The sequence below is a fragment of the Aptenodytes forsteri genome, unplaced genomic scaffold (genome assembly GCF_000699145.1).
Source record: "Aptenodytes forsteri isolate BGI_AS27 unplaced genomic scaffold, ASM69914v1 Scaffold54, whole genome shotgun sequence".
Taxonomy (NCBI): Eukaryota; Metazoa; Chordata; class Aves; order Sphenisciformes; family Spheniscidae; genus Aptenodytes; species Aptenodytes forsteri.
Window position 1 is genome coordinate 8,302,309 of NW_008796044.1, and position 15,788 is coordinate 8,318,096.

Sequence of the window (15,788 nt, forward strand, 5' to 3'; positions counted from 1 at the left end):
TTGATTGCGTTTGACAGGGGGGGGGGGGGGGAGGCTAACTTAAAATGCCATAGTGTGAATTACGTTCTGAGCGCTGTGAATCGGGGTTTTTTTAATAGTGGTGGTCATACAAATATCTGTTGCCCACCAGACATCTGTATTAGCCAGTTTCCTTCAGCTTAATACTTACACACCTTCAGAAATAGCCGATGAACTAATTTAGTTACAAGTAGCAAGTATATCTACAAAAAGGAGTAAGGAAAAAAGTGCTGCCTGATGAAGTACGAAAGATCTGAGGCCTTCTAAAGTATTAAAGAATGCACCACGTCTGAGAAAAAGTATTGAGTGACTGTATTTTGTTTTACAGTATCATATGGACTTGTAGTGCAACATAATTTTTGTAGCATTTTTTTGAAACTTTGATTTTTTTTACGTGATGGTAATCAACGCAGTTTGCTTTCCTCGGTAATGGCAGCAAATTTTGGTTACAGGCCATTAAATCATCACCAAAAATAGATCTGGACGAGTTCAATTGGTGGTCTCCTATATTTTAATATGGCCTTATCCTGGCAGGTTGTCTGGCAGTTCAGCCTCTCCTTCTAGGATGACTTTTTATGAATTTGAAAAGAACTGTATAACATTGAACCTAATTTGCAGTAAAAATTAAAACAGAAGTACTCTTCATCTGACCACTAGTTAAATCTAGCTTTTATGTGCGTGTGTACCTTTTGTAAACTTCTTTAGGGTGAATCCAAAAACCCAAGAGTTCTTTTACATTTAGTGTTTTGTTTTTCAAGTTCTTCAAATGAGGGCAAAAGTAAAAATTTCAAAACGCTTGCAGTATTTCTAGCTATGCTGTAAGAACCAGGGTGACCTACTTTAAAATAACTTGAAAGATCTGTAGATAAAAACCGTGCAATATGTCTCATGTTATAAACCACCCTGAGGAAATAGAAATATATTTAATAATGACTTTGTGGATTCAGACATAGGAACAGTTCAGTTCTTCGTAAACTGTTCAGTTTCTGTTTGGTTTGCAGGGCCTGCCCATGCAGCCTTCTGACAACAGAGCAGCTGCTGGCAATAACTTTCCATTAGAGACCTTTTTTCTACTGCAGAGCTACTAGCTGGTTCAATATTGGGTAGAGCCCTTGTAAATTTAGAATGCATAGTAATAATTGATTTTAATGTCAGGATTTGTAATTAATATAATGAACCTGTGTCCATTTTTGCATACCAAATTTATACACTGAAACCATTAGAAAAAGGGACACAGCTGGAGTCGGTCTTTATTCAGCCTCGCTGCGGCGAGACTTGGCTCACAGTTTAATTCATTCTGTACCCTGACACGTAGCTGATGTTCAGAGTGACAGAATGAGATCAAGTGTGTCCTTGCTGCTGTGTATAAGGCCCAAATATATACGCAGCGATAGAAATGTGCTTGGTTTGACATCAAGGAAATTTCAGGAAATTGGCAAAGTCAACCTTGACTTCTGGGTTGTGTTCCAAACGTAAAATATCAGACACACGTATTTTGATCACAGTAAAGAAATAATTTTTGTGTAGCGTGTTGGTATCTGTTTACATAAACACTAAGATGAAGCTGTACATGTCAAGACCAAGTCTGACACTTCTTCATGCCAAGAAAAGGAAAGTGTTGGAGTGAAGTCCTTTCCAGTCTGTTACTATCAGTTCTGTGAAGAAAAGGGCAGGGCAGCAAAACAGGACTTCAGCACTGCAGACCTAGAAAGATGCTGATTAATTTTGAAGCCATCTTGGACAACTGCTTTTTATAACTTTTTTTTGTATAAAACCTTTAGCTCCTTTGGTCACTTAGTCATTTGTGTGTTGAAAGCATACTGAATTTTTGAATCGCTGGAAACAAATGATGTAAAATTTGACCTTTGATGTCTTTTCATTTTTTCTTGATTACGCTGATTGTATGCCTGACTCAAAGCAGAAATAAGGAGTTTTGCTTATTGTATATTTGTGTTCATGCATATATATATATGAAGTATCCTTGATGATGCAATCGTGTACTGGACAAGGCTATTTTGTTACTGGAATCTTCTTAGATTCCTATTTAGGAAATAATTGAAAGCTGTCTTTGCTGCAGCAACATAATGGAGTAATTTGATATAACTATCCCTTTCATTTAATATTTATGTTTTGCTGCTTAAATCATTAACAAGTGTTGCTGCAGTCTAGTGAAAATTCGTTTCTTTAGAAGGCAAGATGTAAACCAGCAATTGCAAATATTTGGGGATCACTTTTTTTTCTCAAAGGTTGTCTCTACTCCAAAGCTTGGTGAAACACAGAAGTCTGTGTTTTGATGGAAATCTTAGGGTAACCAAGTGTAAGTGCTCGTTTCCTCTTCAGAGAGGACAACATTGCATAACGTCCCTATAAGCCGCTAGTGTGAGCTGCTGCTCACTTCAAATATTTCTGTCCGTGGCCCTTAGACGCTTGCGATGAAGCGGGCATTCCAAATGGTGCAGATAAAAGGAACATAGTGTGGTGATCTTGTTTGATAATCTTGCAATTTGATGATTGCTTGTTTGGTATTGAGAGCTGCATGCAAAACATTGTGCTTTTTGTTGTAAGTGTTTTTCATTTGGAATTCTGTCTCATAACGTTTCAGAAGTAGCATGTCTATAGGAACCTCTTGTTGCAGAGATGGAACTGGAAGCAAGGTCGGAGAAGACTGTTACCAGATCTGTTAATGAAATTGAGTTTTGATCTTGTGCTTTAGCCACTGGGCAGGCTTCTCCCTTCAAAGATCTTTTGAAAAGAGAAAAGCCATTGTTCTTTGTGCGTTCATTTGAAAAGGAAATGGTCTCCAAACGAAAAAATGGTTCCTGAATGGAAAAAAAAAAAAATTGAGTCTTTTGGATACAACAGCCTTCCCTGAGAATTAATGAATGAAAGTGCTTTGACTGTGACTATTGCATCTTACAAAGTTACTGATTTTTTGAAATAATTCCTTCTACTTCTCTCCCAGCAGCACTGACAAACTGAGTGCTCAGTAATTGCATTTTACTGCAGCAGTGCCCTCAAGATTGTTTTGGCTTTCCTTTTGCTGTGTACTTGCACTTCCTCATGAGAGTTGGAACATCCTGCCTGTTATGCACTGCATAAATCTTGCTTTGATAGGCATTTCCAGGTTTCCAGATCTCATCTTCAAATGTGTGACGATGTTTTTTAAATTGGTCTTTGAAGGCACAAGCAAGTTAAGCAATAGTGTTCAGCTTTCTGTAAAAATGCTTAAAAATAATTCGTGTTTCTTCCTGGAATCAGGCTTGAAAATAACTGCCCATTTCAAAGAATTTTGTACATGAGAGCAGTTCATTACATCCACTTGTTCAAAATGTTTTTTCCTTTCTTCTGCAGTGCTAGTTTCCAGGTATATAACTCCTTCCAAATCCATTGAGGGTCTGTGCCAGAGAGACTTTTTCTTCCCCCAGGCAGATGTGGAATGTTTGAGAAAACACATACGTGATTACGAATGTATTTAATTCTGAGCTATACGTCATGATTTGTTTGCCCATAGAAATGGGTTGATTTAATAAGTGCATTAAACAAATTCACAGGGAACTGGAATTAAAAAACAACCTCTTGAATGCATTTGCCAATCTTCCCTCTTGAAGGAATTTTGCAAATAAGTTTCTTTACCATGCCTCTTTATTTTAATATTTGTTCTTTGTTTTTGAGGAACCTTTTCATAAATCATGATGGCTGGTTGCATAAAATGAGGCTACTTGTTTTGCAGAATTTTATTTTTATTCTAGCAACAGCAATTATTCCAAGAAATTTCAAGATACCTTTTTAAAATAGAATAAATACTTGAAGTTGGATTTTTAGATGTCTGTTCACCCATTTTTCTATGACTACATCAGCTGTGTAGTAATTAGTGTTTTGTATGCAGTTCCCCACAGCTACTGATCTGTGGAATTAGAAGCACTCTAATGTGGTACGACATGCACAAGTTAAGTACTGTGGAAGTTAACACTGTTCTTGTTTTATAAACTTACTACTGACGTTAATACTTCGGCTTTGGCCCTCCTGTGCGTTTTTGACCTCAGGGTTTCTTTTTAAAGTGAGCTTTTGTTAGAAGCTATTTGAATTATGTTTGTATTTTCCTAAGATTAAAAGGAGTACTCTTATTAAGCATTTTGCTTTGAAAATTGCATACTTAGCAGCCCAGCACAAAGACTGAGAACACAAGATATTGTGGAAAATAATTTCTAGAAGGTACATAAAAAAACTTAATATGTGGCTAAAATAGAATCAGATATGTTACTGGAAATTTTCATAAAGGTCTGTAATTTCTAACACTTAAAAAAAAAAAAAAAGTTCAAGTTTGACTAAACCAGAAGTGCTCCCTCCCAAAAAACCTCCTATGTTATGCGTCACTTAACTTTTCCAGCTTTTTCTTATTGTTCCCTGGTAAAGCTATAAAAGATGATCAGGGCAGCATACAGCAACATCCTTTCAGGAAAAACCTGTTTATTCAGAGCCTTTAATTCACTGGATACTGGACTGGGAGCTGGAATACAGCATTTGCAGGGTGGTGGGAAAGAGGAGAAGCTTACCCAGAAGCATAATCAAGTCCAAATTTGCTTTGCAATTAAAAGAAAAATGTGGAACTTGTATTTAGTACCTACAATATCACCTCTCCCTACACGCTTTACTTTGCCTGAGACACAAGGCTTTTTAATTGTGGGAAATATGTACAAGGTTGCAGAAAGTTTCAGGCTTCCCGTGCTATAATGAGAGTAGCAAATGTAGTTGCGAGTTTTCTAATTTTCACAAGTATTCTGGTTTGACAAAGATTTAAATATATAAAATAAGCTGCGGTTTTACAACTACACCTACTCCATAAATACTGATTAATCACCTTCAATAAATTGCTTAATGCAATGGCATACTTTGCATTATTATTGATGCCTCGGTCTTCAGAGAAATCATATTTTATAAGATTAGGCACAGCCTTAGCTACCAGCAAGTGCTTATACCTTGCCAGGCTTTACTTTTTGTACAGTTTGGGTTTTTAGCATTGAGAGGCCCATGGTGGGAAGCACTGAATAGAAACTCTCCGGTTGTGGAATCTTAATTGTTCAGGTGATGATAATGCTGTGGGTGCAGATTAAATATAATGAATCTACACTTTAATAATTAAGTTAAATGTACATTTTTCTGATGTGCAAGAGAATTTAGGTATGGGATTTTTAAGTGCAAAGTATGATCTTCCTTTTTGGAATGAAATGCCTTCAGACTTTGAAAAATAAAATTGGAATAGGAATTAGAATTTAGTGATTTCATATTTACAAGTGGCTCCATTTTTTTACAAGACCTCTAAACATAAAATAATCTGTCTGGGTGCTAGTGGGGAAACCACTAGTCACAGAGGTGAAGTGGTTTGCCCATACTGTATGAATCCAATGACAAAGTTGTGATGTGAAGCCCTGAGTTCTACTCTCTGCGCTTTAACAATGAGATTGCATTATTATGAGCACTCTACATACTTATAAATGATTTCTAGACAGTAGGAGAATCAATAATTTTATTTTTCTGTAGACAGAGCTGGCCAGTGTATAGTTCAAAACGGTTGTGTTTGCTGTTGTAGAATATTTACAGTCTCGACAGCTTTCTCTTAACCAGATCTGCTAGTTGTCACCTCTTGTATATTATTGTGAAAACAATACTGCTTATTCAAAATTATGTTTAATGAATGTCTCTTGAAATGTTGGCTGACATTTTAAACATAGTCATTTATTAAGACTGCAGGTTGGTTGATTTCTTTTTGGTTGGCTTTTTTTTGTGGCCTTGTGTTCAACCTGACGTCTTTCTGCCTCTGTTCTGTTTCCCAAGGATAAATGTGTGTGCCCTTTAAGCCCTCTGATAAAGCAAAATTTTAGATGCCCTAAACAAACTCGTGTAAAGCCAAGTTCTTGTGATCAACCTGGCGAAATAATATCAGGCTGTAGTTAACTTATTTTGTTACTGAAGTGTACATACTCTGCTTTATTCCAGAGTAGTCATTACCCCTATATCTTTTCTTTATAAATAAATAAAAAAGTATACAGTAAGCAATCCAGCTCCATGGAAAGCACTGTAACTTTGTGGACTGATCCATTAAAAACACCACCATATTGTTGTTAATTCTCTCTACCTGAAGTCTCTTGAAGGAGAAAAGTGATGCTTTCTAAGTACAGCCTGGCTTATGTGCTTTATAACTCATAACTAATGTGTCTCTGAGAATAGCTCGCATTTAGTTGCCAGTTCATGATCAATATCTTGACTGTTACAGCTTTTTTGATGTTATGGAATTAAATGTAAAGTTTCACATTTCTTCAGCAATATGGCTACTACCACTAACCTGTCATCAGTCTTTATTTTTATGTTAGGTATATAATACATATATATATTTCAGATATATGTGTTTCTGATAAAATGTGCTGGCCGTGTTGGAAGTTAAGACTGGCAAAATTTGTGCTACTGTTTTCAAAGCAGTCTCAGAATAAAAGGCCTTTAAATTGTATAAAAATTCTAAAAAAACTACCAATGGTGACTTTCCGTAGTAGTGTGGACCTTTTCAGTATCAGGGCAAGTAGTCAACTAAGTTAATGGAGTTCTTTTATAATAAGCGCTGTGCAAACCTCTGAACCAGTTCAGCATGACATTTTGGCTGGTCTTTATTTAGGACACACGACTGACATCTTTTCATAGGATAGATGTATACAGGTTTACTTATATACCAAGTTCTTTAATTACTCTGCATTTCCAGAGAGGTGGACTGCTGCATTAGTTTCAGGAATATATCCAAATTCAGTGTAACAGTAGTAGTGGCTCTTAGTGTGCTTAACATGGTTTGCTATCTTCTCATTAATAAGCAGAGGCATGGAAGAGCGAACCGTTTCAAACAACCCAGGAACAAGACTCATCTTCTCAAGAGTGTTGAGGCTGGGGCAGTTCGGCACCATGAATTGACAATGATGGTTAGATATGCTGTAAGCACAGAGACCTTTTGTTGGAAAGATAGACAAGAAATAGATAGTAACACATCAGCATTTTGAGGGTGCTCTAGCCTATGGCTGTCTTCTCCATTGCTATGACAAGTTACTGGAACCGCTGGAAAGCGTGAGTATGAATGTGGGCCATATTTTAGCCAGTCCTCCTTTTTATGTGATTGCTAATAGCTGCACGTAGGAATATGACCAGTTAAGCTTTTGTATCATTGCGCAGGGTCGTGTTTTAAAATGTTTGCAGCATGATTAGAAGCTTATGGACCTTATACTACAAAAGCGACAGCTAGCTGGTTCACTCAGAAGGGGAAAACTATAAACACCTCACCACAAAAAGCTTCCATTGGAGAACGTGGTGTCCCTGTCAGCTAACCAGTTCAATTCCATTTTTTTCCTCAAATGTTTAAACTCTGTTCTCAATATTAAAGACTTACCATTGCAGCAAACCCCTCTGTTACTATCGCTCAACCCAACCCAACACTGACATTTTAGAGACAAGAGGCTATCTTCGGGCTCATGTACTCCAGCGCATACGTAGCACAATAAACTAGAAATTACTCAGCTTGGGTTTCTCCCTTTGTGTCTCTCGGACAACTGAAATGTTAAGTGCCACAAATTCAACAAAGACTTGGAACTACTGAGGTTCTGCACTTTGTGAAATAAGAATTTTGTATCTGTTCATGGGTTGGACTTGAGGTTAATTCCACACAGAGAAACACAATACAGTATGAGAGCCAGAATGGAAGAAGCAGTAGCTACTGAGGGATGTCAGGTTTTCAGAAAATTCTCCCACCTGTGTTTTAGGCTATTTTTGTCCTGCATGAGGACTGCTGAAAATGTAGAGATTGTCTTCTAGCATCCATTCCTGAGTTACAGAGCCGTTAGATCCTAATGGGTCCAGCATGCAGACCCAAGGACTTTTACTCAATCCTGCTACAGTATTTTAGTGTAATTAGAATTTGAAGTAGTTATGAACTAGTAATGTATAAACCAAAACAATAAACTAGATGCAGCTAGGAAAGGAAGAAACCAGTAGGAAATATGTGAAAGTAAAACACAGAATTTAAGTGCTCATGATAGTTTCTCTAAGGTGCCTCAATTACCTTGTAATATAAATGATCAAGGAAATAAATACTGTGGAGAGATAGGGCAGCGCTATGCATTTTATAGCAAATTTGATATTGGGCTAGACTAACGAAGCAAATGGTTCCAAACTCAGATCTTTCTAATCCTATTTGAAATGCAGCACATCCGGGTAGAAACACTTCACCTGTTCTCTGTCAGTAATAAACTGTTCTGAAGAGAGGAAAAATATCAGGACATTTCATTGAAAAATAGTATTTTTTAGTGGTCAGAATGTAACTTATGAACTTGGAAATGGATCAGGACTCTAGGAGCTAGTGGATTCCTGCTCTTAAAATAGTATTAGGTGTTTAAAGTCCAAGATGACTGATCATTGTCTGATCTAAAGAATGCCTCTTGCAACACTACAATCAATACTGCTTTAGCACTTCATCACTGGAAGTAAAGGACATTATAACTTGAAACACAACGGTCTTTGTGCAGTACTGTTTTTTACTTTACCACTGGTTTTAAAAATGATCAAAGCTGGATCTGTGTGCTTTGGAGAAATTTCAGCTTCACAGCTAGAGTTAGGAACAAAAAAACCCCCATATTCACTGCTGTAATAATGATAGTTGTAGAGAAGCAGTTTAGAGCAAGCGTCTGTCTTGAATTGCTCACATTTGCTTTCTTATTTGAATGGGTACTTTCCATGCTTGATCTCAGGTCAGAGGTGAATCTCTTAGAACATGAATGAAATAAAATCTTTAGAACTGATGTTAGAGCTCTTGGACACAGAAAAATTAAATTCAAAGTGGGTTAATATAATTGTATAAAATTCTATCTAGGTGTTTCTACAAATGTCCAAATGTATGAATACATAGATAACATGGATAGGTGAATAATTTTGGTAATGAGAGTGATTTTTTGCCTCCATTAGTGACCTTTTATGATACTGCAAAGATTTCGAAGTTTATATATAAATTTCAGTTATTCTGAATTTGCTAATTAAAATAATGCAGTGCCAGGATATTTTATAGCATCAGATTTGTAAGATGTGGACTTTGTTGTTTTAGTTGGGAAAGTCTGAACCATACATGTGTTAAATGATGGCTTTGGTTAATATGAAGGAGAAATATTTGGTAAGTATACTTCAAATGGCTTGAGATAATGAAACAGTAAGGTACATGAGACATCTTGCCTCCCATTTGTTGAGTCCTCCTTCAATTCTAGTAATGCTTGGAATACCAAACTTGTGAATTCAGGGAATTAAAAATTAGAGCAAAGTTGTCACTGAGTAAACCAGACTGTTTGGAACACTACTGCTTGTATGGAATACTTTATAATTATGCAGAATTTGAAATGACTGTGCAGAATTAGATTATTTCAGTTGTTGAGGTAGTAGTTTAGGTGAAGGAAATTGTGTGTTTCTGGAATTTATATTTTCTTAAATTTGGGCTGAAATACCTACTTTATGATTTCTCCTTGCAATTCTGTCTCCCAGGATATGATCTTTACTTCCTAACTGTGAAATTATTTTAAACAAAGTTTAACTGTATAGCAAGGAATACAAACTAAAAATTAAATCGGGGTTCTTAAATGATTCGTTATGATAAATAGAGATCAGATTCATATTTAAGAATATTCTAATTTTTAATATTCCTACATCAGACTGACCTTAGTGGTGTATGTGTTTTTGCTTAATTCTGCTGTAGTAACATAGAACAAAACTGAAGTTTTTATGTTTCAGATGGTCTTGTTTAACACTGTGTGTTGCCTAAACTGGCTTTGTTTGTATTTGCTTGCAGGATCGCACAAGGACTTTTGACATGCATTCACTGGAGAACTCGCTAATTGACATAATGAGAGCTGAAAATGATTCACTGAAAGGTAAATTTAGAAAGAGACTATTTCCTGCAGTAAATAATTGGGAAGACTGCTTACTTAGAATAAGAAACTTCAGTTTTGTTTAGGAAAAGTAAAGTTACGTTGTGCACCTAATGCAGGTCAGTCAGCTTGGGTAGGCCTTCTTTTTTTCAGTTGTCTCTAGATGAAGCTGTTGCAACACATGACCACTTAAGTGTGTTTTGTCTTTATACAAAACAATGCGAAACACAAACATAAGCTGATCTTTTGTGTAAGTTGCCAGTGTTGTTTTTAATAGATACAATGTGTGCAGCCTGTAAAAATGACCAACTTCAGGAATCTTGTGCAGCTCGGTGAGACATAACTTTTTGCTTAATAGTGTTTTCCTGCTGAAGTCATAGTTCTTTCTGTCTTGGGGACGAATGAGGTTTATCTGTGTCATTTTGAGAAGAACACTGAGTATTTCATCACAATTTTTTTTAGTTCTTTACCTCTCTTTTTGTTGCTGCCTTGAATTGCAGAATTATTTGTACCATTGGGAAAGGAAAAGGGGGGTTGAACTGACTTGCAGTTGGGATTTATCTTTTTTTTTTGGCAAAGGTAATCTTTCTTTGAAAATACCTCAACTTACAAAGTATTCAAAGCATTGTCTACATATTTTATCTAAACCTGAATAGAAACTGCTTATGGTATACAATTCAGAAGTCTAGTTTCTTATTCTTGTTCTGTATAATGAGTAATCTGTTTCAGTTCGACAGTGACTTGTATAAGTAAAAGTAGTCAAACTCTTAGATATGCTCATTATCTAAGCATTCAGTTTTGTTACCAGTCATGAGACCACTAAAAAAAACAAACCTGCATTTGTGGTTTCTGAAAGTAAATTTCTTTCGATATCAAGGCTTGTGGTGTTAATGAAATCTGACTTGTTTTAATAGTGATTCTTGCTCAGAAGACCAACCTTTGATAAAGTGGCAATAACTTGCATTTGTTGCATTCACCATGGTCTCAAATGCAGCTTGCGTTTCACATCCCCAGTACTCTGCAGCAATTCAGGGAGATGAGAAACACCAAGAAATACACTTTTGTATTGAAATGACAAGGAGAGCTTGATGTAGATAAAAGTAATGCCAAATGAATTAAAAAACCAAAATACATTTCCTCCTTATGTGGTGGGGGCCAGGCTTTTATTAATGACAAGTAGTAGTAGCTTTCATTTGTTTTACATGCTGTCTGGCAACATCCTATGACCCCAGCATTGTATACTGAACCAAGAATCAGGTGCCCATTCTTGACTGCAGCACCTGGGATTTGCCCCGAGACCTTCTATTCAACCGTCACGCAGGCCCAACCCAGGTTTTAGCTGCTGAAATCTGGCAAGATAACAACCCAAGGTGACACGGCTGCAGAACAAATAAGATTTCCCTTTAGATTTGAATTTAACAAAGTCAGGTTCGTATGTATTTATATTCAACAACTAAACAAGGGTAGTTCTGTACAGTAGTATGATTTTTAGTTTAAATGCTTTGAAAAGATTCTTTGCAATTCAAATCTTTTTTTTTGAGTGCTTACTGTGTTTTAAGAATGATGGAATAAGTGTGTCAGCAAAGAATACGTACAGTTCTGATAGACGTTAATTCCTGCTTGAGCTTGATTGTTAGTCCCCTCTGCAGAGTCATCTATGGTTTGTCTAAAGTTTTATATGTGTTGTATCATACTGATCAGAACACAGTATTATCGATCAGGTATTGTTCTGGGAATTATTTCTTAAGTTCTTTATAAATTGTTCTGTTTCATGGTTAATAGTTATAAAACTACAAAGAAAAAGCCTCAAAACTGAGATGAAAAATTTAAGTGATCCTACATGAAATACTTTGTTGTGAAGTCTCATTTTTCAAGGATTTCCTCAGCAAAAACATTGTTTGCTTATAGTGAAATATGCAGTACGCTGAATTTGGCTGCTGCTTATCTGGCATAGCAGACTTAATACAGTAACTTATTTGCTGTAATATACTTAGGAATGGATCCTTATTCAAACTAGCATCTACTGTGTGGTGGTAATGCTGCAGTGATCGTCTGTAGGTAGGGTGGGATTTGTAAGGAGAGGAAATACCTTTAGTTAAACCCAACTGATACAGCTGCAAAAAAATTGTAACTTGCTGGTACAAAACACATTTCAAGTCAAGTCTGAAGAAGGGCTCGTGATCACAAGCCTTTTGTGGCTTTTTTTCCATCTGTATCAGTTGGCGTATGACTATGTCTTAACAGATTCTGTCTCTCTCCTGTTTTCACTTTTCTCTTCTTGCCTCGCCTTTATTTAAACTGATTGAAAGGAATCTTTAAAAACCTTGGATCTAGAAATCTTAAAATACGACAAATTATGGTTGTCAGTTCAAATCTTGCTTGCCATTTCAAACACCTGCAGTTAAATAAGCAGATCCATAAGAAGTTTTTTGGTTTGCATTTTAAATGGATTATTCCGTGCATACAGTGCTTTTAAACTAAAGTTGGATACTCTCAGAAAGGAAAAGCTTCTGTGTTTGAGACTTTAAAAATAGCCTGGGCAAGACACTAATAAAACATACTGTAGAGAGCAATCTCAGCATGGCATGGAAATAATTTAGATGATCTAATAGGTCTCACTGCTATCTTGTGAGTCTTTGAGAGGCTTTAATTTTTACTCAGCATGAGTTTAGTATACAACACCAACACCACCCCCTTTCATATTGTAATGAACCTCAAGAGAAAGAGGTAGCGTGTTAAAATATACCTTCAAAACAACTTAAAGAGTATGGAAATGATAATAGATACCAGGCACAGTTTGGAACTCCCCATCTCTTGGAAATAATTTCTGTGTTTAAATGGTATGTTCAGAGCAGCAGGTTTTTGATCCTGTAATAAAATTCTAAGTAAGAATTCTTCAGAATTTAACAAAATCCATTCACAGTGTGTACTTCTTGACTGAGGTGATTAGCTGTGCTAGCCTTGGATTTGTTTAGGACAGTAATAATTATGTTCTTGGGTTGTCTTGCTATATGAAATAGTGTTTCCTGCTTGAGGTTCAAAGGTGAATCTTAAGTATCATTGATTCAGTACATTCAATATTACCTTTTAACGCTTTTGATAAGCATTTTTTCCTCTTTTTAAGGTATATTTTTATCCCTGCTCAAATCCCCTTCCTTTGCTGAGCAGCTGCCATTTCAATATGTTATTTTTATCCACACGAGTGAGTGTGCTGCATGCTGCATAGCCAATGACAGCCTGCAGAAGCCTTTCCCTGGAGACTAATTGCATCTTCTTTACAATGTATTCGGCCTTCGTGAGCTGAGCCTGGGATCCAGAGACTGTTGAATCTGGGTCTTCCAGATGGCAATTTGAGCGTTACTGTAATAGTAGTAGATTGACTAAATATTTCCTTGTTAAGTGACACTGAAATGTCTTTAAATACTTTACAACTGCAGACTGTTTTATTACTGAAATATCCTATGGTTCAGTTCGGGATGTAAGGTTATTGCCTGGAAATTACGCAAGGTGAAATGGATTAAAGAAGCAGGCCAGTACATCTGCTTGTAGCACTGCGAAGCACTCCTGTAAAATTTGGGTGTGAATAGCTCAGTATCTGCATGAATGCTGTGAGTGTGAAATAAACATACTTAGGCACAAAAAGGAGGGTTTTAGAAGTAGTGTAAGGTCAGAGTATACATATAGACCTGGGAGAGAGAGTCAAATAGCAGCTCTAAATTTTAGAGATGGAAAGCCAGAATGATGAGAACTGGCACTATTCAGGATTTCTCTGAGCAAGCGGATACACCTAACTGTATTTTTAAAGCAATCATCAGCCCCTTGATATTGATCTGAAAAACTATTTCAGATGTGAAGAAAGTAGGTAAACCTTATAAAGCGTTCTTTGATGAAAGGGATCAAAATAGTTTTGACAGCATTTTCTGAATATCAGATGAGAAACTGAACTAGTTGTTTCTCTTCTAGCTGTATGGACTATGCAACATGTTCATATTAATTGAGTAGAATGGGCCATTTGGTTTCCCATATGATCCAGAAAATTAATGAGAATCTGGTGAGAATCAGTCCCAATTTTTGCCAAGGGCTAAATAACAAAGGCTACAATTCTTTTTGGGGAAGTGGTCCTTTATATCTGCACAGGACAAAATCTGAGCTATTTTAAAATGTAAAATAATAGATTTTGAGGTTTTCTTAAATTTTAAAATCATCCTTGTTTTCATAGCAGTGAGGCATACTTGAGGTTGGTGGCTAAGATCAACCTTTCTTCCCCACTCTTGTTCTGTGTGAAGAGTTACATGATCTAGTTACTGAGTTCTGAAAGTCAGAGGCCTCTGGCCAATGCATACGTCTGCACTGATGCTGCAGTCGTCTTCATGCCTCTGCTGCCTCTTGTATGTGAGCGAGCTCTCAGGGGAACTGTGGCGGTCGTACCTCAGACTTCCGAGAGCAGCATCGGCGATTGATCTCATTTGTGCGCCTCGTCTCAGAACAATCTTATCTAAGGATTACTCATTTGCAATTTTTTATTGTATCCCATTTAGGATAAAATGCACAAAAACCTTCGCTTCTACTGCGCCAGGCTGTAGACAATTACGGTTTGCTGTAATTGTCTTTGGAAACTGTCGATGAATTACTGTGTTGAATGTTTCCTACTCAGGATCTTCTTGAATTTTACCTCCTATGCAGTAACCAGGAACGGCTAATGGGATTTGCAGACTTGAGTGCATATTAATTAAGAGGAAAACCAATTGTTTTATTATCCCAAAATATTGCTGAACTGGGTCTAATAGCAATAAACTACAACCCATGCTGATGGAGCTGTGACGGGGGAAACACTGTGTGAATTGTATTTGAAATCAGCGGCTCCCATTCCTGTTGGGATCCACTATTTTCCGTTGGGTTAGAGTAGCAGTGTTATAACTGCTATTAACAAGGGCGGGCATGCTTTCTTTCCAAATGCAGCTAATATTCAAAATTTTGGGGCAACATTCAGTATTTTAATTTTTTAGTCTTTCGGTATGCTTTTTTCACCAGTTCCTGTCTTGGCAATTGAAGAGTTCGTTGATTTATCCCCACTTTTCCAATATTTGGGGTTTACCAGAGCCTTTGTTTAGAAACAGCCAACAATCTAGGAAGAAAATGAAATCCCCTGGGCAACAGGAACAAACAGAAATCTTGCATTAATAAATACTGAGATCAGACCATAGATTGGATTCTAACCTTACGTAGAAGTAATCACAACCATACATAATGTATGATTTTACATTCATTCGCTATTATCTAATAAACTTCCAGCTTTCTCATTTAAATTGACATTTGCTTTTGTGGCTTGAACTAAATGCTTCTTTGCAAGAGATGCTTAATTTGATAGGCTTAGAAAGGCAAAACTTGATTTGGAAGCGAAAATCATGCCTCAAACTTGCCCAAAATACGAGGACTCCAACACAGATGACACGCAGCGAGAAATTAAAACAAAAACCCACCGCACCAACTTTTCCTGTGAGGAGACGCGTTTTACTGACGGTCCCTTCCGCGCGCCTGAGCCGCAGGCAGCCGTCTCACCTGGCGCTACCAAATTCCCCAAGGTGGAGGTGAGCGCCTTTTCATTTCGGACAGGGGTGGTGAAGAGAAATTTTTTTTTAAAGTGGCAGCCCACTGAAACGTGGATTAAAACACCCCAGTTTCAAAGCAACCTCCCTCTGCGTGGCCGATCTTTGGTTTAGAGGGGGCCCTCAGAAAGGAGGGGGTGTAGAAACCCCCCTGCAGTTGTTGCCTGCGTGGACTATCCCGAATACTGTCCGTGGCCCTCTGGCTGCGGGCGGGCTTCCGCCCCCCCCG

General features: G+C 37.1%; 1 protein-coding gene across 1 annotated transcript in view; it reads left to right on the forward strand.

Moving 5' to 3' along the window:
* The window catches only part of CPEB4 (cytoplasmic polyadenylation element binding protein 4), a 46,166-nt gene that overhangs the window by 2,894 nt on the left and 27,484 nt on the right, over positions 1 to 15,788 (forward strand). The window contains exon 2 of the mRNA XM_009285749.1: positions 9,875 to 9,956. Within this exon, the coding sequence (XP_009284024.1) occupies positions 9,875 to 9,956 (82 nt within the window). The remainder of the gene's footprint in view (positions 1 to 9,874; positions 9,957 to 15,788) is intronic.